The following is a 26,519-nucleotide window of genomic DNA, read 5'->3' as shown; positions in this document are numbered from 1 at the left end:
AATAAAGTTAAAAATAAAGAAAAGAAATAGCAAATACAATATCAGAAATGAAGACTTTACTAGAAAAAATCAACAGCAGGCTGGATGAAGGAAAGGATCAAATCAGTGATTTAAAGGACAAGATAAAAGTAAGCATAAAAACAGAGCAGCAAAAGGAAAAGAAACAAAAAGCCTGAGAAAAATCTAAGAGACTTCTTTGACAACTGGAAGAGAAACAACATCTGCACCATAGGGTTTCCTGAAGGAGAAAAGAATGAACAGGGGATAGAGAATTTGTTTGAAGGAATCATAGCAGAAAACTTCTCTAAATTGATGAAGGGAAAAGTCACACAAGCTCAAGAAGCACAGAGTCCCATTAAAGATGAACCCAAGGAGCCTGACCTGTGGATGTGCAGTGGATAAAGTGTCAACCTAGAGTGCTGAGGCCGCTGGTTCAAAACCTCAGGCTTGCCTGGTCAAGGCACATATGGGATTTGATGCTTCCTGCTCCTCTCCCCTTTCTCTTCCTCTCTCGCCTCTATTTCTAAAAGTGAATTTTCAAAAAAAACCCAAGAAAAGCCACACTAAGACATATCATAATTAAATGCCAAAGTTAAGAGACAAAGGAAGAATAGTAAAAGCTGTAAGAGAAAAGCAATTAATTACCTACAGAGGAGCCCCCATAAGGACGGCATTACACTTCTCAACAGAAACACTTCAGGCCAGAAGGGATTGGCAGGGAATATTCCAAAATATGCAAAACAAGAACCTACAACCAAGACTACTCTATCCAGCAAAGCTATCATTAAAAATTGAAGGAGAGGTGATGGAAGACAATCTGACTTTGGGTGAGGGGTATGCAACATAATCAAATGTCAAAATAACCTGGAGATGTTTTCTCTGAACATACGTACCCTGATTTATCAATGTCACCCCATTAAAATTAATAACAATAAAAAATTAATAAATTTAAATAAATAAATAAAATTGAAGGAAAAATAAAGGGTTTCTCAGACCAAAAAATAATAAAAGCTCAGGAGTTCATTACAACCAAATCAATACTGCAGGAAATATTAAAAAGCGCTTGCTATAAAAAGAGCAAAGGGCCTGACCAGGTTGTGGCGCAGTGGATAGAGAGTCTGACTAGGATGCCAAGGACCCAGGTTTGAGACCTCGGGGTTGCTAGCTTGAGTGCAGGCTCATCTGGTTTGAGCAAAAGCTCACCAGCTTGGACCCAAGGTCGCTGGCTCGAGCAAGAGGTTACTCAGTCTGCTGAAGGTCCGCGGTCAAGGCACATATGAGAAAGCAATCAATGAACAACTAAAGTGTCGCAATGCGCAACGAAAAACTAATAATTGATGCTTCTCAACTCTCTTTGTTCCTGTCTGTCTGTCCCTACCTATCCCTCTCTCTGACTCTCTCTCTGTCTCCGAAAAAAAAACAAAAAAAAGCAAAGGAAAAAATAAATTGCGAGAAGGAGGACTGTAGGTTTAAAGAATAAAATGGCAATAAATAGTACATACCAATAATAACCTTAAATGTAAATGGATTAAATCCTCCAATAAAAAGACATAGGGTAGCTGCATGGTTAAGAAAACAGGACCCGAATATATGCTGTCTACAAGAGACTCACCTTAGAACAAAACATACACATAGACTGAAAGTGAAGGGATGGAAAAAGTATTTTATGCAAATGGAAATGAAAAAAAAAGCTGGGGTAGCAAGACTTATATCTGACAAAATAGCCCTTAAAACAAAGGGACAAAGAAGGTCACTACATAATGATAAAGGGTGTATAATCCAACAAAAGCATATAACCATTGTAAATATTTATGCACCCAATATAGAAGTCTTAATCAGGCAAGCTCAGGGTTTCAAACCAGAAACCTCAGCATTCCAGGTCAATGCTTTATCCACTATGCCACCACAGGTCAGGCTGTATTCTTCATTTCTGACTAGTTCCTTTTTATAGTGTCTCTGTTCTTTTTTATGCTTGTTACCTTTTTGTTGACATTCTCACTTTGTTCCTTAAGCATTCGTATAACCATAACTTTGAACTCTGTAAATGGTAAATTGTTTATCTCCATTTCAGTTAGCTCTTTTTCTAGAGAATTCTCCTGTTCTGTTGTTTGAGGCCTGTTCCCTGCCCCCTCCTCCAATTTCACTGTTTCTTTGTGTTTGTGTCTTTGTATTAGATACATCTCCTAAGATTCCCAGTCTTTGTGGGGTGGCCTTATGTATGTAGTAGGTGTCCAGTGGTGTAGACTTCTTGATCACCTGAGCTGTGTGCTCTGGGAATGTCCCTTGTGTGGGTTATTTGGGCCCTCGTATTGTAATAGAATCTTGATTGCTATTGGCCCATTGTGCATGGGATCAACTTCATGCTGGCTGACTGTGAAGCTCTACCTGGCCCAATGCATGTGTACTACTGTGTAGGTGCTGACCACAGGAAGCATATTTGCCTCAGTTGGGTTTGGTGCCTAAAGAGCTTTCCCTTTGGATATGAATCTGTAAAGCTAATTGGATCCTGCTCTGATGTCTGAAACTTGTTTCTGGGTCTTTTGGGAGGGAACCTGGTGTAGGCCAATGTAAGATGCTGCCTGTGACTGACCCTCAGCCCCTGGTTTGGAGCTACAAGCAATCCATGCACAGTTTTTGGCACCCTCTGCTGGGCTTAGGTGCATGTGGGAAGACCAAGCTGCACACCAAGGCCAGCTTTTACCACACCAGGCTCAAAGACATGTCAGCAAAAGTCCCAAAGCAGCCTGTAAAGCCAGTAGCTGCGGCCACCATCACAGCCGCCTGGTCTGTGCAGGTTCGCATTTGATTGAGACAGACGGTAATGAAACAACAGAGCCAAGAACTGGTGAGCTATTACATTTAATCCTAGCTCGCACCTGGTGGGCGAGAAATACACACAGTGGGAAAACACTTCCCTTTCCATTTAGGGCTCCCAAAGCCACTGACTTATCTGAGTATTCCTAGAATCAAAGGTTTCTACCTCACCAGCCTTATTCACCTCTGTTCCCCATCTCCTTCTCTCTGCACAAACTCTGCACAAACTGACTTCTCCTTCAGCACTCCGCCATCTTGGCTGCCTCTCCACTGTAATGCTAATTTCAGGAACCCAGAGAGAGTGCGAGCCCCTAGTCTGCTCCATTTTATAGTGTAGAAATAAAAACCTTTAATCCAATATACAAATAAGGAAGTCTCTGATACAAAGTCACTTATCTTAGGCATAAATGGGATTCCTCATAAAAGTGCACCACCCCACATCATGTAACAGTCAAGGGTGTGGGGAAAAGCCTAGTGTTGAGAAAATCTTAGTATTAAAAGGGTGGGAAAGGCTTAGTCTTAAAACTAAGCCTTAGGCTATAAGGACTTTGCCTGCTTACAGCCTGTCTCCCACACCCAATGCAAACTATAAGCAAGCAAACATATACATCATATTTGCAAATTTATTTGACCCACACAGCCCAACATCTGCCTCCAGCTGCCTGGACCTTCTGGCTGTCTGTTAGGCTCTGTCACTAAGGCTAGTGGAGTCAGGAGGACCGGGATATTAGATCTTCCCTGAGGGAGAAGTACCAGTCAGGCTACAGGGAAGGTGATGTGCGTGGCCCTCACCCCAGAGTCACAGGTCTCAGTCTGTTCCAGACTTTTCTCTGATCTCAGCAGGGCAGAGCCAATAGGAGTCATGCAGGTGGGGCCTTGGATCCCAGAGTGTGGGTCTACCAGCAGCCAGAAGGGTACTTCTGTTGAATCTCCCATGAGGAGGAAGCACCAGTCAGATTCACAGGAAAGTCAGGGAATGGTTCTTGCCTCAAGGCCAGATAGGTGAGGTACTATAGCTCCTTGAGTCTGTCCACACCTCCACTTCCTAGCCAAGGCAGCTGAATCTTCAGAAGGACCTAATCTCTGCAGGGTAAGCAAACGCCTTTCCTCCCGGCTGATGCTGCACAGAGTGGAGAATCATGAAGACTGCAGTGTGGGAGGGTGTTTCAGCACAGGGATTTCAGTGACCGTCCTTCTGTGTCTCTCCCCAGAGCCACAAAACACGGATTCACCTCACATGACTCTAGTCTTCTCAGCCCTCTTTTTGTCAGAACCCAAGGTAAGTGGCTGTAAACAAGATTTTTCTGTGGCCCTTTAAGAGGGCACCTGAGTCTGAAGACTCCCATCTCTTTCTGGCAGACAGAAACCTCACTGCTTTTCACAGCCAAATGCTATGTTGGTGACTCTTCCCAGCTCTCCTGCTCTGGACTGGGGAGCCCACCTTGATAAAGTTTCCGTGTCCTGGGGCATCAGTGGTGGCCACATAACAAATGCTGGTCTCGAATTTCCAGAGGGAGATATCAATGGCTATTCCACATTCAAATTCAGCTTTCAGTTTATCCAAGATCCAGGCACACTTGAAGGAGACTTCTTCCATCTCAGCAGCCTCCTCAAATTTTCCGATGGTTTTTTCAAACCCATCACCTTAGTAGTGATAGACTGGCTCGATTCTACTGTGATAAGGTGCCAAGGAACTGTATACCTTAGTATTAGCAACGCCATTTTAAAGAGGAAAAGTCAGGCCTCTTACCCCCTCCTTTCTGTGGAGAAAGGAAAGAGAAGAATGTAGGAGCTTCCTGGCTTAAAGGGCAGCTGGGTCATCTAGTCATAGTTTAGCTGATTCCTAGAATTCTCTGAAAGGGTGCCTGGGGCCACTTGCCACACAGAGCAAAGAAGATAGAACTTATCTGAAAACCTTAGAAAACAATGTTTGTATACCTTAACCAAGAATTCCTATACTCGGACTCAGCCTAAAGTCGTGAGAATGACTTATACCTCTAGACAAAGGGATCATGAGCCTGTCCTTATCCACCCCAACCAGTACTTGATTTTGTATAAAAGCAGGCTCAGAACTGTATGAGGCCCTACATGATTTGGGATTGTGTCCTGTGTAGCTAGCCGGCTAATTAATAAACTCCTCAAAAATTCATCTGGACTTGGTGTCTTTGTGGAACTCTCTGGTTACATTACAACACTATGTGTCCAAGGATGACTATTTTAATATGTCTTTTCCTTTCCTGTTTGAAATTTACTGGTGGTTTTCACACCTGTGTTCTGGTGACAAACCTGTTGCAAAAAAAAACACTGGCTGGTGCACAGTATGTCACCAGCCCAGTGTTTGGAATTTATTGAGGACAATGGGAATAATGAACAGATTTGTATTTCAGTGAACTGGAGCAGGATGGAGAGAAGGAGAAAGCAGACTGGTTAGGAGGCTGTGTCACCAAACCAGGTTAGATATTGTAAAGCCAGAAGCCAAGGCTACCATCAGAGCAGCCCAGCTCATGCAGGTTCGCATTGGATTCGGACAGTCGGTAAAGAAACAATGGAGCCAAAAACTGGTGGGCCATTGTCTTTAATTCTAGCTTGCACTCGGCGGGCAAGCAAAAACATAGACTGGGCTCCAAAACCCACTCACATTCAGTGCTCACAAAGCCACTGACTTATCCGAGTTTTCTAGAATCAAAGGTTTCTAGCTCACCAGCCTTATTCTCCTCAGTTCCCCATCTCCTTCCTTATCCCAGATACAAACTCAGCACAAACTGGCATCTCACTCAGCACTCCGCCATCTTGGCTGCTTCTCCTGGCCTACTCCACGTGGCCTCCTTCTGCTCTCTGCTCTGCTCTCTCCTCTAAATGATAATCTCAGGAACCAAGAGTGCAAGTTCCCGTTCTGCCCCTATTTTATACTGTAGCTTCACAACCTTTAATCCGATATACAAAATAGGGAAATCTCTAATACAAAGTCACTTCTCTGAGGCATGATTGGATTGTACCACCCCACATCAAAAAGGGTGGGAAAGGCTTAATCCCAAAACCAAGCCCCAGGCTACAAGGATTCTGCTTGCCTTTAGCCCACCCCAACACACATTAATATCACCTGGGCGACGGCCTCCTCGTGGGCAGTGTAATCTTTAACAAAGTGAGCATAATACATTTTATCTGCCCAACAGATATGATGAAGGCAGAATAGCAGTAAGATGGAGAACAGTAAATTGATAGGGAGATATTACACAGGTGGAGTTGGTTAATGTTGGAAAGACTATAAATTGAGCCTGACCTGTGGTGGTGCAGTGGATAAAGCATTGACCTGGAACGCTGAGCTCACAGGTTCAAAGCCAAGGTCACTGGCTCTAAGCGTGGACTCATTAGCACAGGATAGCCAGTTTGAGCAGGGGATCAGATCCCAAAGCTCACCAGCTTGAGCCTGAAAGATAGCTAGGATGAAAAACCCTAGGTCGTTGCCTTGAGCAAGGGGACACTGGCTCAGCCCATCAAGGATCATACGAGAAGCAATCAAGTCACAACTAAAATGAAAGTGACTATGAATTGAGGCTTCTCACTTTCTTTCTCCCTTCCTGTAGTTCTCTCTCAAAAAAATAGTAAAAGTTGAAAATAATCCCTTCATTTCTGATCTAAGCTGGACAATAACCACATTCATTAAATGCAGTCCCTGACAGAAAATGAGAGGGAAGTTTATCAAGTGGGGAACTGGATAGAAAAAATGTCAACTCATTCTTGCAATCAGCATATGAAACAAATTTATCCTGTCACAACAAAATATGAATTTACATAAGTGAAGTTTGAGGTCATTTTAGAGATAAGGCCATCAAGGGTGGTACATCCAAGAATGAATTCCGAAACAGTGGGCATACCAAAGCTTCTCATCCTGCTAGTGATTTAGCAAATATCCCTTTATCTACTCTGCCATTAATAGTTAAGAATTAAACATTTCTTTCTTCAACAGTCTATTTAAATAGCTGGCAATTTAGTAATAGCTTATACACAAAAATGATCCAGGGTGATCTCTTTCAAATGGTAGATTAAAGGGTATGATGATATATTTGCTCATCCATATCCCAAATACTTTAGCACCTTCAACTTTAACTAATTGGCAGTTTAGGAGTACAAACATCACACAAAAGAAGAAGTAACATATTCTTAAAGGACATAGGTGAAGGGGCCAGGCATATTAAACATCTGTTACCAATCATCACAGGGTCTTTTCTCAATTCAAAACATGTTAACTTCAAAACACAACTTTTTTTTTTTTTTTTTTTTTTTACAGAGACAGAGAGTGAGTCAGAGAGAGGGACAGACAGGAATGGAGAGAGATGAGAAGCATCAATCATTAGTTTTTCATTGCGCATTGCAACACCTTAGTTGTTCATTGATTGCCTTCTCATATGTGTCCTGACCGTGGGCCTTCAGCAGACTGAGTAACCCCTTGCACGAGCCAGCAACCTTGGGTTCAAGCTGGTGGGCTTTTTGCTCAAGCCAGATGAGCCCGCGCTCAAGCTGGCAACCTCGGGGTCTCGAACCTGGGTCCTCCGCATCCCAGTCCGACGCTCTATCCACTGCGCCACCGCCTGGTCAGGCCAAAACACAACTCCTTATAGCAGTGATGGGCAATCATTTGAGCTTGGTGTGTCAAAATTCGCCAAAAAACCGAGCATAACTTGGGTGGGTGTCACTTTGAGAAAAAAACCTTAAAATTTCATGATATTTATAGTTTAAATAACAAAAATGTATAATTGTAATATATAACTGTATTTAATAAACCAAAAACTAATTATTTAACTTACCTGCTTAGTGACTTCTTTGTTGCTGAATTTCATTGGCTAAATCTTTGATTGAAGGTTGGTATTTTGTACACTTCAAGGCCAAGCAAGCGCTACTAACTTCATCTGTCAATCTGTTTCTTTTGTTGGTTTTGATATTATTTAACGCTGAGAATAAGGTCTCACAAAAGTACGTAGAGTGAAAAATTTTGAGTAAAGCCATTGCTATTATTCAGGGTGCTAAAAACTTCTGGTAATCGGTTCCAGGCACTCCAAACTTCCTGTTCGTAGTAGCACTGCTCTTGATTCTCCAAGCAGCACCTTTCCAGATTCTCAAGCTTTGACCTCACATCGACAAACACCTGAGCCCAGATGCTGTCTTGAAATTCTGCAAGTTGCATCTTATGTAAGTTAGATGGTTGCCGCTATTTCTAATGGTGGGAAAGGCACCCATAGCACAGGCCCTCCCCTCTCCTAGCCTCCCCCTCACTTATCTCAGTAATGATGGTCAATTAGAAATCCAGGACACCCCAGAACAGTAGATTGGATGATGGTTGCTGTGGTTATGTGGTTGCTGGTAATGGTGATCACAGGGCCCCCAGAGGTATGTCCCCTGGGGCATTTCCGCTGCTCCCTGCTCCGCCAGCTGGAAGTGAGGTCAATGATCCCCTAACAGCCTAACCGGAAGTCCCAGAACTAGAGCTCTGTGCCAGAGTTTTGTTGTTTTGGCCTACAGATCTCCGGCACAGAGTGTCTACAAACAGCAAATGTTTTATCCTCGGCTCCTGCACCTGGCCCTGCAGGAGCCGAGGATGAAACGTCCTTCTTAGCATACAGCCCCATACTTCTCTGGTATGCGCTGCATGCGGCCACGTGTCATGGAAAATGGCTATGCATGTCAGTGGTGACACGCCTGTCATAGGTTTGCCATCACGGCCTTATAGCAAGCATGAATAACTATTCCAAGGGTGTAGGGTAAACAGGTGTGAAACGTGTTAGGTTTGCTCACTTTTATTTTGCCTAATTGGTACATTAGCATGGGGCAGCACTATGTGTGTGTAATCTGTGGAAAACTGCGGGTGCCTGCCCCCAGGGTGGCAGGTTGAAAATTGCTGATTGCCTGCCTCCATAGGGAGGGGCGATTGCTTGCTATTGTTTCCCGGAGAAGCGGTATTTCAGCCCAGCCTGTTTTGCTGGGGAGTGCTGAAGCTGGTGGGGGCCTGTGAGTCTGGTGAGTCCAGAGTGCTGAGGGGCTTGGGAGCCCTGAAAGAGAAGGGCTCTTCCATGCCTGTTTGTTCATCCGCTGTTAGGAGACGTTAATAAATGGAATGACCCACAATTTTCTGGTTCCACAAGTTTCTTTACCGTGTGCCCAAATCCAATGTAGAATCTGCAAGGCCATGGCGATGGCTACTGGCCTTAAAGGGGTTAATGAAAATGCTCTAAGCTCTACTATTACATTAGGCAACTTGGGCTCTACTAGATTTCAAAATAAGCAGGAAAACGGAGAAAAAGTATATTTTATTGGTATTTATGCCTAACACAATTAAATAAAATGAAACAGAGCAATTTATTTGAGTATACATATAAACAATTTCTACAGTTTCTATTTTACCATCATATAATTATGTTCATGCAAGTACAATCATTAAAACTGTCCTCCTAAGCATATAGCATTAGCACCACAGTATATTTGCAGTACTTGATGTAAATTTATTGTTCAATATATCTGGTTTTAGCAATGTAAACATTTGCTACAAGTAAACTTTAAAAGGTAAAAAGTAAATGATACTACTGAATAAATCAAAATAGAGCTGAGCATCACAGGAAATAATTCAACAAAATATTATATAATACTGTTTCAATAAGAATCACAACTTAAAATATTTCACAAAATGAAAGCAGAAACAAAAAGTAATGTGTAAACTCCCAAAATAGTGTTAAAATACTGAAGGATTTAGTGTAAAATTTACCTTGGAAAAGCAAGGGAAAGAAAACAAAGTGATATAGTGAAAACTAAATTTGGTTTAGTATTACAAGTCATTTTTTACTGCAAAGGCTTTCTAAAATGCTCTTTAACACAATGGTTTTATTTTCTATCGCCCTTAAAAAGAAAATTATAATGTTTAATCACCTAAATTGGGGTGTGTGGGAGAATTTCACATTTATTGTCAGTTTGGGGATTGTTACCCAAAAAAACTTTCATCTCTATTTTTCCAAATAACTAAAAACATTAAATATCTTCATGAAAATTACCATATGTAAAGTCAAAAAATTTCTAAACAAATCATCATAAAAATAAATTTGCCTTAACAGATTAAGTACAGAAAAGGTGTATACATAAGTAAATGAAAATCATGGAAAATATTCAATGAAGAGGCAAAAATGTTCACATTTATCATTACTATTGATGATTTTGTTTACTTTCTAGCTAAAATTGAGGAACAAGTTTTCAAAAGTCAGTACAGACATTCAGTGCCACTTGGATTTATATGCAATATACAAATGAGTTATAGCTCTTTAATACAAAACAAACTCTATTTTTACACTTTAACATAATTAAGTTATAAAGACCTCAAATTTCCAAAACCAGTTATAATACTGTGGCAAGCAAAGTAAGTTTGTTCATATTGCTCTTATATTCCAGCTTAATCTACAAATGTGAACACTTATTCATATCTTAAACCATACTAATACAAAGAGTCTAGAGAGATATCTGTTGATTTCCAGAGATTAACTGAAAAAGCAAAGAAATTAAATATTAGTTCATCTTCTTAAATGTCTTGAACATGTTTAGCACTTCACGCAGCACTTGACACAGCAAGTTTCTTCAGATGATCCATGAACACTTGTAAACTGACATCATCTGTGAGAATAGGTGCTCCAGACTCCTAGAAAAAAAGATACTTGCTATGATTAAAACACAGGCTTCAAATCTATAAGCAAAAGTTTAACACAAACAAGGAAATTATTTTAAGCAGAATGATGCCTCTTTTCCTGCTGTATAATGTGACTGGCTTTCGCCCTAGGTTCCTGAGATGGAGATTTTACACCCTCAGAATTTTTTTTTTAATTAATTTTAATGGAGTGACATTGATAAATCAGGGTACATATGTTCAGAGAAAACATCTCTAGGTTATTTTGACATTTGATTATGCTGCATTCCCATCACACAAAGTCCTATTTTCTTCCGTCACCTTCTAAATGGTTTTCTTTGTGCCCCTCCCCTCCGCCAACTCCCTCCCTCCCCTCCCCCCCACCCTGCAACCCCCACACTCTTGTCTAAACCTCTGAGTCTCATTTTTATGTCCCACCTATGTATGGAATCATATAGTTCTTAGTTTTTTCTGATTTACTTATTTTGCTCAGTATAATGTTATCAAGGTCCATCCATGTTGTTGTAAATGATCCAATGTCATCATTTCTTATGGCTGAGTAGTATTCCATAGTGTAATATGTACCAAAGCTTTTTAATCCACTCGTCCACTGACGGACACTTGGGCTGTTTCCAGATCTTTGCTATTGTGAACAATACTTCCATAAACATACGGTGCATTTCTTCTTTTCAAACAGTGCTATGGTGTTCTTGGGGTATATTACTAAAAGTGGTATAACTGAGTCAAAAGGCAGTTCGATTTTCAGTTTTTTGAGGAATCTCCATACTGTTTCCCACAGTGGCTGCACCATTCTGCATTCCCACCAGCAGTGCAGGAGGGTTCCCTTTTCTCCACATCCTCGCCCAGCACTTATTCTGTGTTGTTCTGTTGATGAGCACCATTCTGACAGGTGTGAGGTGATATCTCATTGTGGTTTTGATTTGCATTTCTCTAATGATTAGTGATGTTGAGCATTTTTTCATATGCCTATTGGCCATCTGTATGTCCTCTTTGGAGAAGTGTCTGTTCATTTCTTTCACCCATTTTTGATTGGATTGTTTCTCTTCCTGGTATTGAGTTTTACAAGTTCTTTATAAATTTTGGTTATTAGCCCCTTATCAGACGTATTGTCAAATATATTCTCCCACTGTGTAGTTTGTCTTTTTATTCTGTTCTTATTGTCTTTAGCTGTGCAAAATCTTTTTAGTTTGATATAGTCCCATTTGTTTATCCTGTCTTTTATTTCACTTGCCCATGGAGATAAATGGGCAAATATATCGCTGCGAGAGATGTCAGAGAGCTTACTGCCTATGTTTTCTTCTAAGATGCTTATGGTTTTACGGCTTACATTTAAGTCTTTTATCCATTTTGAGTTTATTTTTGTGAATGGTGTAAGTTGATGGTCTGGTTTCATTTTTTTGCATGTAGCTGTCCAATTTCCCCAACACCATTTGTTGAAGAGGCTATCTTTACTCAAATGAATGCTCTTACCTCCTTTGTCAAATATCAGTTGTCTATAAAAGTGGGGTTTATTTCTGGGTTCTTAGTTCTGTTCCATTGATCTATATGCCTGTTCTTATGCCAGTACCAGGCTGTTTTGAATACAATGGCCTTATAGTATAACTTGATATCTCGAAGTATGATACCTCCCACTTTATTCCTCCTTTTCAAGATTGCTGAGGCTATTCGTGTTCTCTTTTGGTTCCATATAAACAGTATGCCAAAAAACTAGACAACCTAGATGAAATGGACAAATTCCTTGAAACATATAATCTTCCAAAAATTAATCTGGAAGAATCAGAAAACCTAAACAGACCAATTACAACAAATGAGATTGAAACAGTTATTAAAAAACTCCCAAAAAAGAAAAGTCCTGGGCCTGATGGCTTCACAAGTGAATTCTACCAAATATTCAAAGAAGAACTAACTCCTATCCTTCTCAAGATATTTCAAAAAATTCAAGAGGAAGGAAGACTGAGACTTTAGGGTTTTCTATATACAATATCATATCATCTGCAAATAATGATAGTTTTACTTCTTTTCAAATTTGGATGTCTTTTTTTTTTTTTTTTTTTTTTTTTCATTTTTCTGAAGCTGGAAACAGGGAGAGACAGTCAGATAGACTCCCGCATGCGCCCGACCGGGCTCCACCCGGCACGCCCACCATGGGGCGACGCTCTGCCCACCAGGGGGCGACGCTCTGCCCATCCTGGGGGTCGCCATGTTGCGACCAGAGCCACTCTAGCGCCTGAGGCAAAGGCCACAGAGCCATCCCCAGCGCCCGGGCCATCTTTGCTCCAATGGAGCCTTGGCTGCGGAAGGGGAAGAGAGAGACAGAGAGGAAAGCGCGGCGGAGGGGTGGAGAAGCAAATGGGCGCTTCTCCTGTGTGCCCTGGCCGGGAATCGAACCCGGGTCCTCCGCACGCTAGGCCGACGCTCTACCGCTGAGCCAACCGGCCAGGGCTGGATGTCTTTTATTTCTTTTCTTGTCTGATTGCTGTGGCTAGGACTTCCAGAACCATGTTGAATAAGAGTGGTGAAAGGGGGCACCCCTGCCTTGTTCCTGATCTTAAGAGGATTGCTTTTAATTTTTGCCCATTGAGTATGATGTTAGCTGTGGGTTTGTCATAGATGGCCTTTATCATGTTGAGGTATGTTCCCTCTCAGGACTGCTTTTACTGTGTCTCATAAATATTGAATTGATGTATTCTCGTTATCGTTCGTTTCTAGAAATTTTTTAATTTCCTCTTTGATCTCATTGTTAACCCATTTGTTATTTAATAACATGCTATTTAGTTTCCAAGTGTTTGCGTATTTTTCAGTTTTTCTGTTATGATTGATTTCTAGTTTCATGTCACTGTGATCAGGGAAAGTGATTGATATGATTTCAATCTTCTTAAATTTGTTGAGACCACTTTTGTGTCCCAACATGTGGTCTATCCTAGAGAATATACCATGAGCACTTGAAAAGAATGTATATTCTGCTGTTTTGGAGTGAAAGGTTCTGAAGATATCTATTAAATCCAGTTGATCTAGTATGTCCTTTAAGTCTGCTGTTTCTTGGTTAATTTTCTTTCTTGAGGATCTACCTAGTGATGTTAGTGGGGTACTGAAATCCCCTACTATTATAGTATTGCTGTTGATCTCGCCCTTTAAATCCATCAAAGTCTGCTTTATATATTTAGGTGCTCCTATATTAGGTGCATAGATATTTACAACGGTTATATCTTCCTCTTGGATTGCTCCCTTTATCATTATGTATTGACCTTTTTTATCTCTTACTATAGTCTTTGTTTTAAAGTCCATTTTGTCTGATATAAGTATTGCTACCCCAGCTTCTTTTTCATTTCCATTTGCGTGAAATAATTTTTTCCATCCTTTTATCTTCAGTCTATGTGCATCTTTTGTTTAAAGGTGTGTCTCTTGTAGACAGCATATGTATGGGTCCTGTTTTCTTACCCATGCAGCTACCCTATGTCTTTTGATCGAATCATTTTTTATTTTTTTTTTGCATTTTCCTGAAGCTGGAAATGGGGAGAGACAGTCAGATAGACTCTCGCATGCGCCCGACCGGGATCCACCCGGCACGCCCACCAGGGGGCGATGCTCTGCCCATCCAGGGCGTAGCTCTGTCGCGACCAGAGCCACTCCAGCGCCTGGGGCAGAGGCCAAGGAGCCATCCCCAGCGCCCGGGCCATCTTTGCTCCAATGGAGCCTCGGCTGTGGGAGGGGAAGAGAGAGACAGAGAGGAAGGAGAGGGGCAGGGGTGGAGAAGCAGATGGCGCTTCTCCTGTGTGCCCTGGCTGGGAATCGAACCCGGGACTTCTGCACGCCAGGCCGACGCTCTTTGATTGAATCATTTAATCCACTTACATTTAAGGTTATTATTGATATGTAATTACTTATTGCCATTTTATTTTTTAAAACTGTATTCCTCTGTTGCTATATTCTTTTTCTCCTTTGATCTGTTTACAACAGGCCCCTTAGCATTTCTTGCAGCCTTGGTTTGGTTATAGTGAATTCCTTGAGATTTTTTTTGTGTAGAAAGCTTTTTATTTCTCCTTCAATTTTAAATGATAGCCTTGCTGGATAAAGTAGTCTTGGTTGTAGGTTCTTGTTCTGCATTACTTTGAATATTTCTTACCATTCCCTTCTGGCCTCAAGTATTTCTGTTGAGAAGTCAGAAGTCATCCTAATGGGGGCTCCTTTGTAGGTGATAGTCTTTTTTTCTCTAGTAGCTTTTAATATTTTCTCTTTATCACTTAGCTTTGGTATTTTAATTATGATGAGTCTTGGTGTAGATTTCATTGGGTTTCTCTTTAATGGAGTTCTCTGTGTTTCTTGAACTTGTGAGACGTTTTCCTGCCTTAATTGAGGGAAGTTTTCAGCTATGATATGTTTGAACAAAGTCTCTATCCCTTGTTCTTTCTCTTGTTCTTCAGGAACCCCTATGATGCAGATGTTATTTCTCTTCATGTTGTTACAGAGATCTCTTAGAGTTTCCTCAGACTTTTTGAGTCTCTTTTCTTTTTTCTGTTCTGCTTCCATGTCTTTATCTTGTCCTCTAACTCGCTGATTCAATTCTCAGCTTCATCTATCCTGCTTTTAATTCCTTCAATTGTGTTCTTCATTTCTGATATTGTATTTGTCATTTCTGATTCTTTTTTATCATTTCAATGTCCTTTTTTATATTTTCTATCTCTTTTTTTTTTATGATCTTCCTTTCTTTTTTTTTTTTAATTTTTTTTACAGAGACAGAGAGTGAGTCAGAGAGAGGGATAGACAGGGACAGACAGACAGGAACGGAGGGAGATGAGAAGCATCAATCATTAGTTTTTCATTGCATGTTGCAACACTTTAGTTGTTCATTGATTGCTTTCTCATATGTGCCTTGACTGCGGGCCTTCAGCAGACTGAGTAACCCCTTGCTGGAGCCAGCGACCTTGGGTTCACGCTGGTGGGCTTTTTGTTTTTGCTCAAACCAGATGAGCCCATGCTCAAGCTGGTGACCTCGGGGTCTCAAACTTGGGTCCTCCACATCCCAGTCCGACGCTCTATGCACTGCGCCACCGCGTGGTCGGGCTATTTTCTATCTCTTTATTTAGGTGTTCGTAATGACCATCTATTGTTTAATATCTTTGAGCATCCTAACAATCATTATTTTAAACTCTGCATCTGGTAATTTGGTTATATCTGACTTATTCAGGTCCTTTTCTGGGGATTTCTCTTGATTCATTTGTGTTGCATTTCCCTGCCTTCTCATTTTGCCTGTGTAAAAGAAGGTTTTAGCCACTGGTGTCCACTGGGTGTGGCCTCTGTGTTCCCTAGGTGTGGTCGGTCTGCAGGCCCGCCACCTCCTCTGCTGTTGCTGCCTAGGACATTTGGGTATGGGCGTTTCCGGTGCCTGCCCACTGGGGCTGTTTGCTGTGGTTTCCGCCTCTCCTTCATGGGAGTGGCTGTGATCACGTGCTCGTGTGTACAAGCCTCGGTGGCCTTGGCCTTTGCCTCGCCCCTGCGAGTGGCGTTATGCTCGGCCCTGAGGGCAGGGGTGAGCACCTTGGCTCAGCTGTGTGTCTCCGCTTCATTCTGGGCTTTCGCCCCGCCTTTGCAGGTGGAGCCCATTTGTGGGACGGCTGCAAGCCTTGGCTCCACAGGCCGTGCGGGACTGTGTGCCCATGCTCAGTAGTGGGACTCCGCCTGTTCTTGGCTTTTGGCTCTACCATCATGGGAGGAGCCGGTTCCCGAGTCAGGTCACAAGCCTCAGTTCCGTGGGCAGGGCAAGGCTGTGCTCTTGCACCCTTGCTCAAGGGTGGGTCTCTGCCCCTTCAGGGGCTCCTGCCCTTCCCCTACAGGCTGGATTACAGGCGGTCTCCAGCTGGGCTTGACCACTGTTGCATGTCCCCTCCTACCCAGCCGGGCAAGACTGAGCTCACACCTGGGCCTCAGTGGTGGCCAGCCGGCTTCCACGCTTGCTGACAGAACTGCGCTTCCATGTCCCATTGCCGCCCACCCTCAGGCGAGCCCTCAGCCGTTTGGGTTGGGGTGCTGCAGCTCAGACCCTAACACTCACTACTGTAGTCTCGAAAGCTCCCTCCTTCTAAGCAACTCTGCTCTGAGTGCCGCGGAAGAGATTGTTTGGCTGGTGTCCTGCTTCCCTTTGCTGGTATTGCTGTTTCCAGGGGAAATATTCACTTCAGATTTGGGGAGGGACTCATCCCAGAGGTTAGGGTGGCTGTCCCTCAAAATGTTTCTGTGACTCCTGTATTACACTCTTTTCCTGCTACTCCAGTCCTCTACTCTCTCCCCGTCCCCTGGAGCCCCGGGTGAGTGGTTGTGAGAGAGGTTTTCTGCACGGTCCCTTTAAGAATAATCCTGGGTCTGAGATATCAGTCTCTTTCACACAAACAGTATCCTGTCTTGTTTCCAGGTAAATGTTGTCCATTCGCCTCTTCTAGGCTCTGGGGCTGCAGGCTGGGGCTTTGTTCCTGGGACTCAGGACCCTCCCCTCTCTGCTAAACTCACTTCCTGCCATGTGAGTCTCTCCAAGCTGCCTTTCGCTCTGGGGAGCTGGGCAGCCCTCTCCGCGTTTCCGCTTTTCCTACCAGTCTTAGTGTGCCTTCTTCAGTGTTCCTTGGTTGAAGAGTCCTCTTAGTTTAGTCCAAAGTTGGTTTTTCCAGATGATGGTTCTTAAAATTAGTTTGTAATTCATTTTGGTTCTGGGAGGTGGTGGAAGTTGGTACATCCGCCTACTCCATCGCCATCTTGTCTTCCAGAATTTCTTAACAGTAGTGTCTTTGTCATTCACAAGCCCCTGAGATCATACCTGAGTTTATGTTTGAGATAAGATGATTCAGGATGGAGGCCAATCACCAGAAGGATCAACCATGTATAGGAGTTTTGGGGCTTTAAGACAGCAAACCTCCAGGGAGGGGAGGAAAGAAGAAAAAAGAGGGTGGGGGGAGCTGGAAATTGAGTTCAGTCAGGCTCCAGTGATTCAATCAATCATGCCTGTGGAAAGGAGCCATCATCCCCCCAAAACCTCTGGATACCAAAGTTCAGCAGACTTTCCTGTTTGATGAGCACATCAAGGTGCTGGGAGGACGTCGCACCCTGATTCCACGGAGAAAGGTCAATGAGCTCTGTATCTGGAACCCTTCCAGAGCTAGCTCAGTCTGTCTCTTCACTTAGCTGGTACTAATTTGTAACTTTTTAAAAAACTGTAATCATAAATAAAATGGTTTCCTGGGTTCAGTTTTTCTATCAAATTACTGAACCTGAGGGGAGTCATGGGAGCCCCCTAAATACACACATGGATTTGTAGCTAGTTGGTTGAAAGTGTGGGTAACCTGGGATTCTACATGCAGGTGACATCTAAAATGCAGGCAGTCTAATTATAGACAATGTCATTTAACCTGTGGGGTCTGCACTAACTCCTAAGTGGTCAGCATCCCACCTGTATTGCAATTTACCTACTGGTGTTAGAATAGCTCCATATCCAACTTAATCTTTAAAATAATGTTAGTTTTCTTGAATAAACTGGTGCTTTTATCACTTCTAAAGAATAACTCTCCTTATGGATGCATGCTTACTAAAATAAAACTCCAGCCTGGCCTGTGGTGGACAGATCATCGACCTGGAATGCTAAGGTCACCAGTTCAAAACCCGGTCAAGGCACATTGACAAGCAACCAATGAACAACTAAAGTGAAGCCACTTTGAGTTGATACTTCTCATCCTACCCATTTCTCTCTTCTTTGTATAACCTAAATAAAAATCTTGCCTGATCTGTGGTGGTGCAGTGGATAAGGTACTGACCTGGAATGCTGAGGTCCCTGGTTCGAGACTCTGTGCTTGCCCAGTCAAGGCATATACAAGAAGCATCTGTGAATTAATGCTTCCCACTCCTCCCTCCCCCACCCTGCCTTTCTTTCTCTCTCTCTCTCTTTTCTCTAAAATCAATAAATAAAAATCTTAAAAAAAAAAAGCCTGGCCCATGGTGGCGCAGTGGTTAAAGCATCGACTTAGATGCTCAGGTGGCTGGTTCAAACCCTGGGGTTGCCTGGTCAAGGCACATATGACAAGCAATCAGTGAACAACTAAAGTGAAGTAACTATGAGTTGATACTTCTCACTTCACCACCCTTCCTCCTCTCTGTAAAAATCAATAAAAAAATAAAAATCTTAAAAAAAAATGTAAACTTCAATTGAATATATTTTAACAGAAATACCAGCTGGAAGGAAGCAAACATACCACTTTTTAACAAACTATGCTTACAAGTTTTAAGTCATTATTATTTATTCCTATAGATTCTAAGTGATTAACAAGAGTAAAGAAAATTCCTAATTTCTATCTTAATGAAAATGATGTTGACAGAATAACTCTGGTAATCCAACCCATTAATAATAAAATTTTACTGCAGCAAGAAAATATTTCATATCTGATTTTTAAAGACTTTTCACTTGATATTATTTATCAGTAAACATATAAAGTCTAAAATGGAAATTAAGCAATTTTCAAAGATCAGCAAGTCAGCGGCAAATATGAAATGAGAATTTATGGCTGTGGTTCCAGTCTGGCATCGCAACAGACTTGCTGTAACTCTCTTAAATAAAGAAAATTCAATTTTATTATGTGTTTTCATATGTTAAATCATAAGACCTTGAAACCTTGATAATGAGAAAAGGCAACAACACTGGGATTAAGAGTTTAGAGTTTGAAGCCAGCTGCCTGGGCTCAAATCCTGGCTCTGACATTTACTGCCTGTGCAACTTTGAAGAAGTTGTTTAACCTCTCTGTTTTAGTTTCTTCATCTGTAAAATAAGGACAATAACAGGACCTAGTTCACATGGCTGTTGTAACAATTAAAAGAATTAAGCCTGACCAGGCGGTGGCGCAGTGAATATAGTGTCAGACTGGGATGCGGAGGACCCAGGTTCGAGACCCCGAGGTCGCCAGCTTGAGCGCGGCTCATCTGGTTTGAGCAAAGCTCACCAGCTTGGACCCAAGGTCGCTGGCCCGAGCAAGGGGTTACTCAGTCTGCTGTAGCCCCACGGTCAAGGCACATACGAGAAAGCAATCAATGAACAACTAAGATGTCGCAACAAAAAACTAATGATTGATGCTTCTCATCTCTCTCTGTTCCTGTCTGTCCCTATCTATCCCTCTCTCTGACTCTCTCTCTCTCTCTGTAACAAAAAAAAAAAAAAAAGAAAAGAAAAAAGAATTAAATTGTATAAAGAAAACAGAACAACACCTGGCACATAGAGTAGCCATACAGCATGTTTTAGCTGATTTATTACCCCTTCTGAAAAATCTATTATTTTATAACACTAAAATACTTTTCCTCAGTCTACAGTCATAGATAACAGAGAAGCAAAGGTGTGAATGATGTGACAAACTAATAATAACCTGGTAACTATTGCCGTTTTCTTCGTATAATTATATCTGAATTATTTTTTCACTTTATACATATTTTCCACCTCCATTCACCCAAACCCAGATCTATTTCTTTTTCCTAGCCAAGACAAAAAATTATATATATGAATCTTCTGACTTATATTCTAGAAGATCTTATTTTAAATTATAAATACCAATGATCAACTCAATCTTAGCAAAAATTTGCACTTTCAAATGCACACTTTTTGTCTTTAAAATACAACCAAGATGAGGCAGAAAGGCCCAAGTTTTCTGCAGTGTAGTCAGTCCATGAAGCACAGCAGCATAGGGCCTCCAGCATCCTGTCACAGAGCTGTGTTGCAGTGGTGCCCTCTTCAGGCCAATCATGGATAATACTTACCACTGGGTACTCGATTTCTGATGAAAAGAACACCATCAGATTCCATCACTTTTAGTAAAATGCTTGGTTACCAAATTAACTCCCTAAATTGCAATAATCAATTTAGCTTAATTATTAAAAATTAAGATTCTCGAGTCAGACTGGCCTAGGTTCAAATTTGGACCTGCCACAATTTATCTATGTGATCTTGGATAAGTTGCTTAACCTATGAAATCTTCAATTTCCTTTTCTGAAAAATGGGGTTAGTAGTACTCACCTTCATTAGAGTATTTTAATAATTAAATAGAAGTGCAGAAAAAGTGTAGCATAGTGACCAAACAATATATATTCAAGTTATTAGTTATTACGAATATTATCCATGAAAATATTAACATAATTTCTTACAAAAATCATAGATCAAGAAAGACCTTAGGGATTTTGTCCATGCCTCAATACCCCTACTTTCAGGCAGCTATAATTAAACTTTAAAGTGATAGGGGAGCCCAAAAGTGAGAAATTTGGCTTCAGTAATAGTAGCTTTTCAATTGTAATGAATAGGAAATATGTAAGGGTTAGGAAATAGTTAATCTGCTTGCTATTTACTTTTTTTAATTTTTTAAAAATTCATTTTAGAGAGGGGAGGGAGAGGGGGGAGAGGGAGAGAAAGAGAGAAAGAGAGAGAGAGAGAGAGACAGAGAGAGAGAGGAGGGGAGGAGCTGGAAGCATCAACTCCCATATGTGCCTTGACCAGGCAAGCCCAGGGTTTCAAACTGGCGACCTCAGCATTTCCAGGTCGATGCTTTATCCACTGCACCACCACAGGTCAGGCCCGCTATTTTCTCTTAATGGCTCACTGGCCTTTATTTTGGGATGCAGTGAAAGTTTATGTTTGCAGGAATGTTGGGAAAAAGCTTACTTGGGGAGGGACCTGAAGACTAGAGAAGTTAAATCACAACAGTTTTTTATAAAAGCTTTTACTGTGAAAAGTTAAGGCCTGTAATTAATTAGAAACTTAGTTCACCAATCTTAAATCTTTACTTTGTCTCCTAAGGAAATAGGGCAGGGGTCCCCAAAATTCGGCATGCGGGCTGCATGCGGCCCCGAGGCCATTTATCCGCCCCCGCAGCACTTCCAGAAGGGGCACCTCTTTCATTGGTGGTCAGTGAGAGGAGCACAGGATGCGGATGCTAAATTGATGCTAATTAAGCTAAACTGATGATTGCAATTTAGAGAGTTAACTTGGTAACCAAGCATTTTACTAAAAGTGATGGAATCTGATAGTTTTCTTTTCATCAGAAATCGAGTACCCAGTGATAAGTATTATCCATGTTTGGCCTGAAGAAGGCACCACTGCAACTCCTGGAGTACTGTATGTGACAGCACCGCAAAGTGCGGTGTCGCTCACGTACAGTACTACTTCTGGTGATGCAGGACACATGCATCACGGCTCCGGAAGCGCGTCATATCACTTGTTACGCTAGCAGTGACAAATATGGAACCGGACATTGACCATCTCATTAGCCAAAAGCAGGCCCATAGTTCCCATTGAAATACTGGTCAGGGCCCTGGCCGGTTGGCTCAGCGGTAGAGCGTCGGCCTAGCGTGTGGAGGACCCGGGTTCGATTCCCGGCCAGGGCACACAGGAGAAGCGCCCATTTGCTTCTCCACCCCTCCGCCGCGCTTTCCTCTCTGTCTCTCTCTTCCCCTCCCGCAGCCAAGGCTCCATTGGAGCAAAGATGGCCCGGGCGCTGGGGATGGCTCTGTGGCCTCTGCCTCAGGCGCTAGAGTGGCTCTGGTCGCAACATGGCGACGCCCAGGATGGGCAGAGCATCGCCCCCTGGTGGGCAGAGCGTCGCCCCTGGTGGGCGTGCCGGGTGGATCCCGGTCGGGCGCATGCGGGAGTCTGTCTGACTGTCTCTCCCCGTTTCCAGCTTCAGAGAAATGAAAAAAAAAAAAAAAAAAAAAAAAGAAATACTGGTCAGTTTGTTGATTTAAATTTACTTGTTCTTTATTTTAAATATTGTATTTGTTTCCATTTTTTTTTACTTTAAAATAAGATATGTGCAGTGTGCATAGGAATTTGTTTAGTTTTTTTTATAGTCCGGCCCTCCAACGGTCTGAGGGACAGTGAACTGGCCCCTGTGTAAAAAGTTTGGGGACCCCTTAAATAGGGAGTCTTTTCACAGACAATTCCCACCAGGAGGACCATGATAATTGGGCCTGCATCAACATCAGAAGAACCTGTGAGGGAGACATTCCTGCCAAATCAACCCCAACCTCCTGCACATTGTTACATGACTAACTTCACAGACTTTGCCCCTTGTTGTGGACCGTAAATGGCAAAAAAGCCATTGTAGATTTGAGGCTTAGCAAAAGGCTAAGTTCTCCTCCCTTCACCTCCATATTGGCTATGATGCTGAGTATTTGCACCTTAAGTTGCTGGAAGCAATTTACATGCCCTTCCTCTGACTCTTTGTTTTCAGATGTTGGTAGATTTCACTAATGCATCCTGTTTATGCCTTGGGAGAGTTCCTGTTTTAGCCTTGGATGTGTAACTTTTTATCAAGGACTTTCTTGATTTGCATATGGCTATATAATAAAGCAAACTGGGGCAATGGGGCACTCGGATATTGCCATCAGCATTTGAAGAGTCCTCCAAGTCCCATTTTTTTCTGAAGCTGAAAACAGGGAGAGACGGTCAGACAGACTCCCGCATGCGCCCGACCGGGATCCACCCGGCACGCCCACCAGGGGGCGATGCTCTGCCCCTCTGGGGCGTCGCTCTTCCGAGACCAGAGCCACTCTAGCGCCTGGGGCAGAGGCCAAGGACCCATCCCCAGCGCCCGGGCCATCTTTGCTCCAATGGAGCCTTGGCTGCGGGAGGGGAAGAGAGAGACAGAGAGGAAGGAGGGGGGGGAGGTGGAGAAGCAAATGGGTGCTTCTCCTATGTGCCCTGGCCGGGAATCGAACCTGGGTCCCCCACACGCCAGGCCGACACTCTACCACTGAGCCAACCGGCCAGGGCCCCATTTTTTTCTTAATAAGTGTGTTTCCTTAATTCCGCACTGTTATTAGGAGCCGCCCTTGTCCGCGGCAACCGTCTAAAACATATAAAAACTTCCAGCACCAGAAGAGTGTTAGGGCAGTTCTTTTGGACAGGAGTCCCCTGCCTTCTCAGTTTGCTGGCAATCTGAATAAAAGACACACTATATCACTCAGCTCGATCTCTGTGATTGATTGGCAGTGATGGGCAACTTGAATCCTGACTTGTTCCAGTGACAAAAGTTTAAAATAGGTTTTGTTTCCTATTTGAAATGTATTCAAGAAGAGACTTTTTTTCAACAAGGAAAATAGCTAAAATTTAATGAGTATTACTGTGCATATTAAACTCTATAGCAGACAAGAAACTGAAAGCAGAGAAGTTAAATAATTTGCTAGTCTACATTTCCAATTAACAGCCCAGAATGACGCCTATCCAACTCAAGAAGTTCTTTATTTGTCTACCAACTACATCTCCCTGTTGTAATTCAAACCCAGAAAAACAAGGAATGGTGCATTATTTCCTCCAGCTACACCAGTTTTTTAATGCAGAAATTCAGCCACAAAGAGACATGTTTTATTTGGTCTACATAATGTGGACCCACAAAGTTTTAACTGAATTATGTGAAAAGCAACAACGAGCTGAGGGGAAGAACAGCTACCCCCTTTAGAAAATATTCTTAAGATTGTTCCCACAAACCCTAGTCCACCATAGCTCCACAGACCTCTGGTATTGCTTCTGGACATTGAGAATGTCAGGTTTTCTTATGCTCAGCCAGCTTCATTCATTTGTTGCCCAAATGGCCCCTAAGGGAATTTGATATGTGACCCCTGACAAACACTATTGAAAGTATTCTTTAACCTCCCCTTCTCCATAGTGGTTAATCACCTCTACGAATTGTTTTTTCTTCTTTTTCCAAGTGAAAGGAAGATAGACTCCCGAATGCACCCCAACCAGGATCCACCTGGCAACCCCCATCGGGAGCCATTGTTCTGCCCATCTGGAGCTATGCTCGCAATTGAGCTATTTTTAGTGCCTGAGGCAGAGGCTCCGTGGAGCCATACCAGTGCCTGGAGCCAACGTGCTTGAATCAATCAAACCATGGCCTCAGGAGAGGAAGAGAGAAAAAGAGAGAAAGAGAGAAGGGGGAAGAGGAGGGATGGAGAAGCAGATGATTGCTTCTTGTTAGATTCAGGGAGTACTGGGGCTGCCAAAGAGTGTAACTATTGAAGGAACAATAAGTGCTGATATGGCTCCTGTGAGGCTGGGAACAAAGAAAGTCAGAGACCCTTATCAGAAGTTTAGGTTTGAAATTCGCCACTAAGCTAAAACCGGCCCCTGTTGCTATGCTGCGTGTGACCTCCCTAGCCAATAGCTAAACTGCCACATCTGCTTCTGTACTATGCTTGCTCACTTAGGATATATAAGGGCCTGGCTGTAAGCTCCAGGCGCGGCTCCCATTTGCAGCTCCTTGTGAGCACGGTGTCTCTGGACATCTCGGAGTTCGCCCCTGTGTAGGTTAAACTGGCCAATAAAGTAACATCTTAACTCCTGAAAGTCTCCAACGTTTGTTCTCGTACCCGGTGGATGCTACACTTCTCTTGTGTGCCTTGACTGGGAACTGAACCCAGGATATCCACACACTGGGCCAACACTCTACCATTGAGCCAACTGGCCAGGGCCTCACCGTCATGAATTTTATTAGCTACTTTTCTATTTTCTTACAATTTTCTTAATAAAGTCTAAGTTTCTCTTAAATCATGGGATCCAGAACTAAAATCAACCACGGGTTGACTACAGTTAAGTATAATGGAAAGGCTGATTCATGGTATATTCTGTACTCCATACTTCCACATCATAGTACTTGGCTTTTTGTCCCCTGGGAAGTGAATCTGGGTCAGAGATGATACTGAGGATGTAAATATACAGGCATTACAGGATTATAAACTTTTTTCTCTCATATGTACTATATACCTTTAGGGCTCCTTTCCTGCCACAAAAACCTCCCGACCTTTCAGGACTGTTAGACCTTGGATTCAAATCTTTATTATATGCGGCTTAAGTGTCTGTCGCCGATAGCTTATTGGTTGCTTGAGTAACTGTACTAGCCAATGGGGTGAAGTTGCCACGGCTGAACACAAATTGAGCGGGTCAGGGGGAAGGTGAACATTTGTTTGCATTGGCAATCATCTGTTTTACATAAAAACTACATCTTAACGTAGTTTCTTTTAAGAATGCCTCCTAGAAAATACAGCACTGAAGAGGAGAGGAAAGGAGCTAAAGCTGCACAAAAACGGCTTTCTCGACAAAAAGAAACCACTGAGCAGAGAAAGACAAGGCTTGCTTCAGTCGCAGAGCAAATGCGTCTTTCTCGGCAAAATGAGACTGATGAGCATAGAGAAACAAGGCTTGCCTCAGATGCAAGACAAAAAAGCCTGTCTCGACAAAATGAGTCCTTTGAACAAAGGCAGGAGAGAAATGCAAAAAAAACGGTAAGAGTAATGCTGACCGAAACGCAAAAAGGATTAACACAAGCCCTGGCCAGTTGGCTCAGTGGTAGAGCGTCGGCCTGGCGTGCAGAAGTCCCGGGTTCGATTCCCGGCCAGGGCACACAGGAGAAGCGCCCATCTGCTTCTCCACCCCTCCCCCTCTCCTTCCTCTCTGTCTCTCTCTTCCCCTCCCGCAGCGAGGCTCCATTGGAGCAAAGATGGCCCGGGCGCTGGGGATGGCTCCTTGGCCTCTGCCCCAGGCACTAGAGTGGCTCTGGCCGTGTCGTGACAGAGCGACGCCCCGGAGGGGCAGAGCATCGCCCCCTGGTGGGCAGAGTGTCGCTCCTGGTGGGCGTGCCAGGTGGATCCCGGTAGGGCGCATGCGGGAGTCTGTCTGACTGTCTCTCCCCGTTTCCAGCTTCAGAAAAATACAAAAAAATAAATAAATAAATAAATAAAAAAGGATTAAAACAGTTTCAAACAGAGAAACTTTAATTTTTGAGCATTCCTCTGGTGACATGAATATTAAATGTGAACACTGTCAGTCCTTAAACTTCAAGTTAGAAACTAATCAATTTGACCGTGGCAAGAAAGGATTTTCTCAATGTTGCAAGTACGGAAACATTGTAGTTCCACTAATTGAGAATTATCCACCACTCTTGAATAAATTATTGACTAATCAGCATCGAAATAGCAAACAGTATATGGATAGCATTCGATCCATTAATAGTTCGTTTGCTTTTGC

The 26,519-nt window shown here is 42.7% G+C and overlaps 1 protein-coding gene across 5 annotated transcripts in view; it reads right to left on the bottom strand.

Moving 5' to 3' along the window:
* Positions 1 to 9,097: 9,097 nt before the first annotated feature.
* The window catches only part of SEC23A (SEC23 homolog A, COPII coat complex component), an 89,752-nt gene continuing 72,330 nt past the window's right edge, over positions 9,098 to 26,519 (bottom strand). For all 5 annotated transcript variants that reach the window (XM_066388362.1, XM_066388358.1, XM_066388360.1 and 2 more), the window contains one exon: positions 9,098 to 10,486. In XM_066388362.1, coding sequence (XP_066244459.1) covers positions 10,397 to 10,486 — 90 coding nt within the window. In that variant the 3' untranslated portion in view covers positions 9,098 to 10,396. The remainder of the gene's footprint in view (positions 10,487 to 26,519) is intronic.

This window comes from Saccopteryx leptura, chromosome 6 (genome assembly GCF_036850995.1).
Source record: "Saccopteryx leptura isolate mSacLep1 chromosome 6, mSacLep1_pri_phased_curated, whole genome shotgun sequence".
Classification (NCBI taxonomy): Eukaryota; Metazoa; Chordata; class Mammalia; order Chiroptera; family Emballonuridae; genus Saccopteryx; species Saccopteryx leptura.
This window is presented reverse-complemented; position numbering and strand designations above follow the sequence as displayed.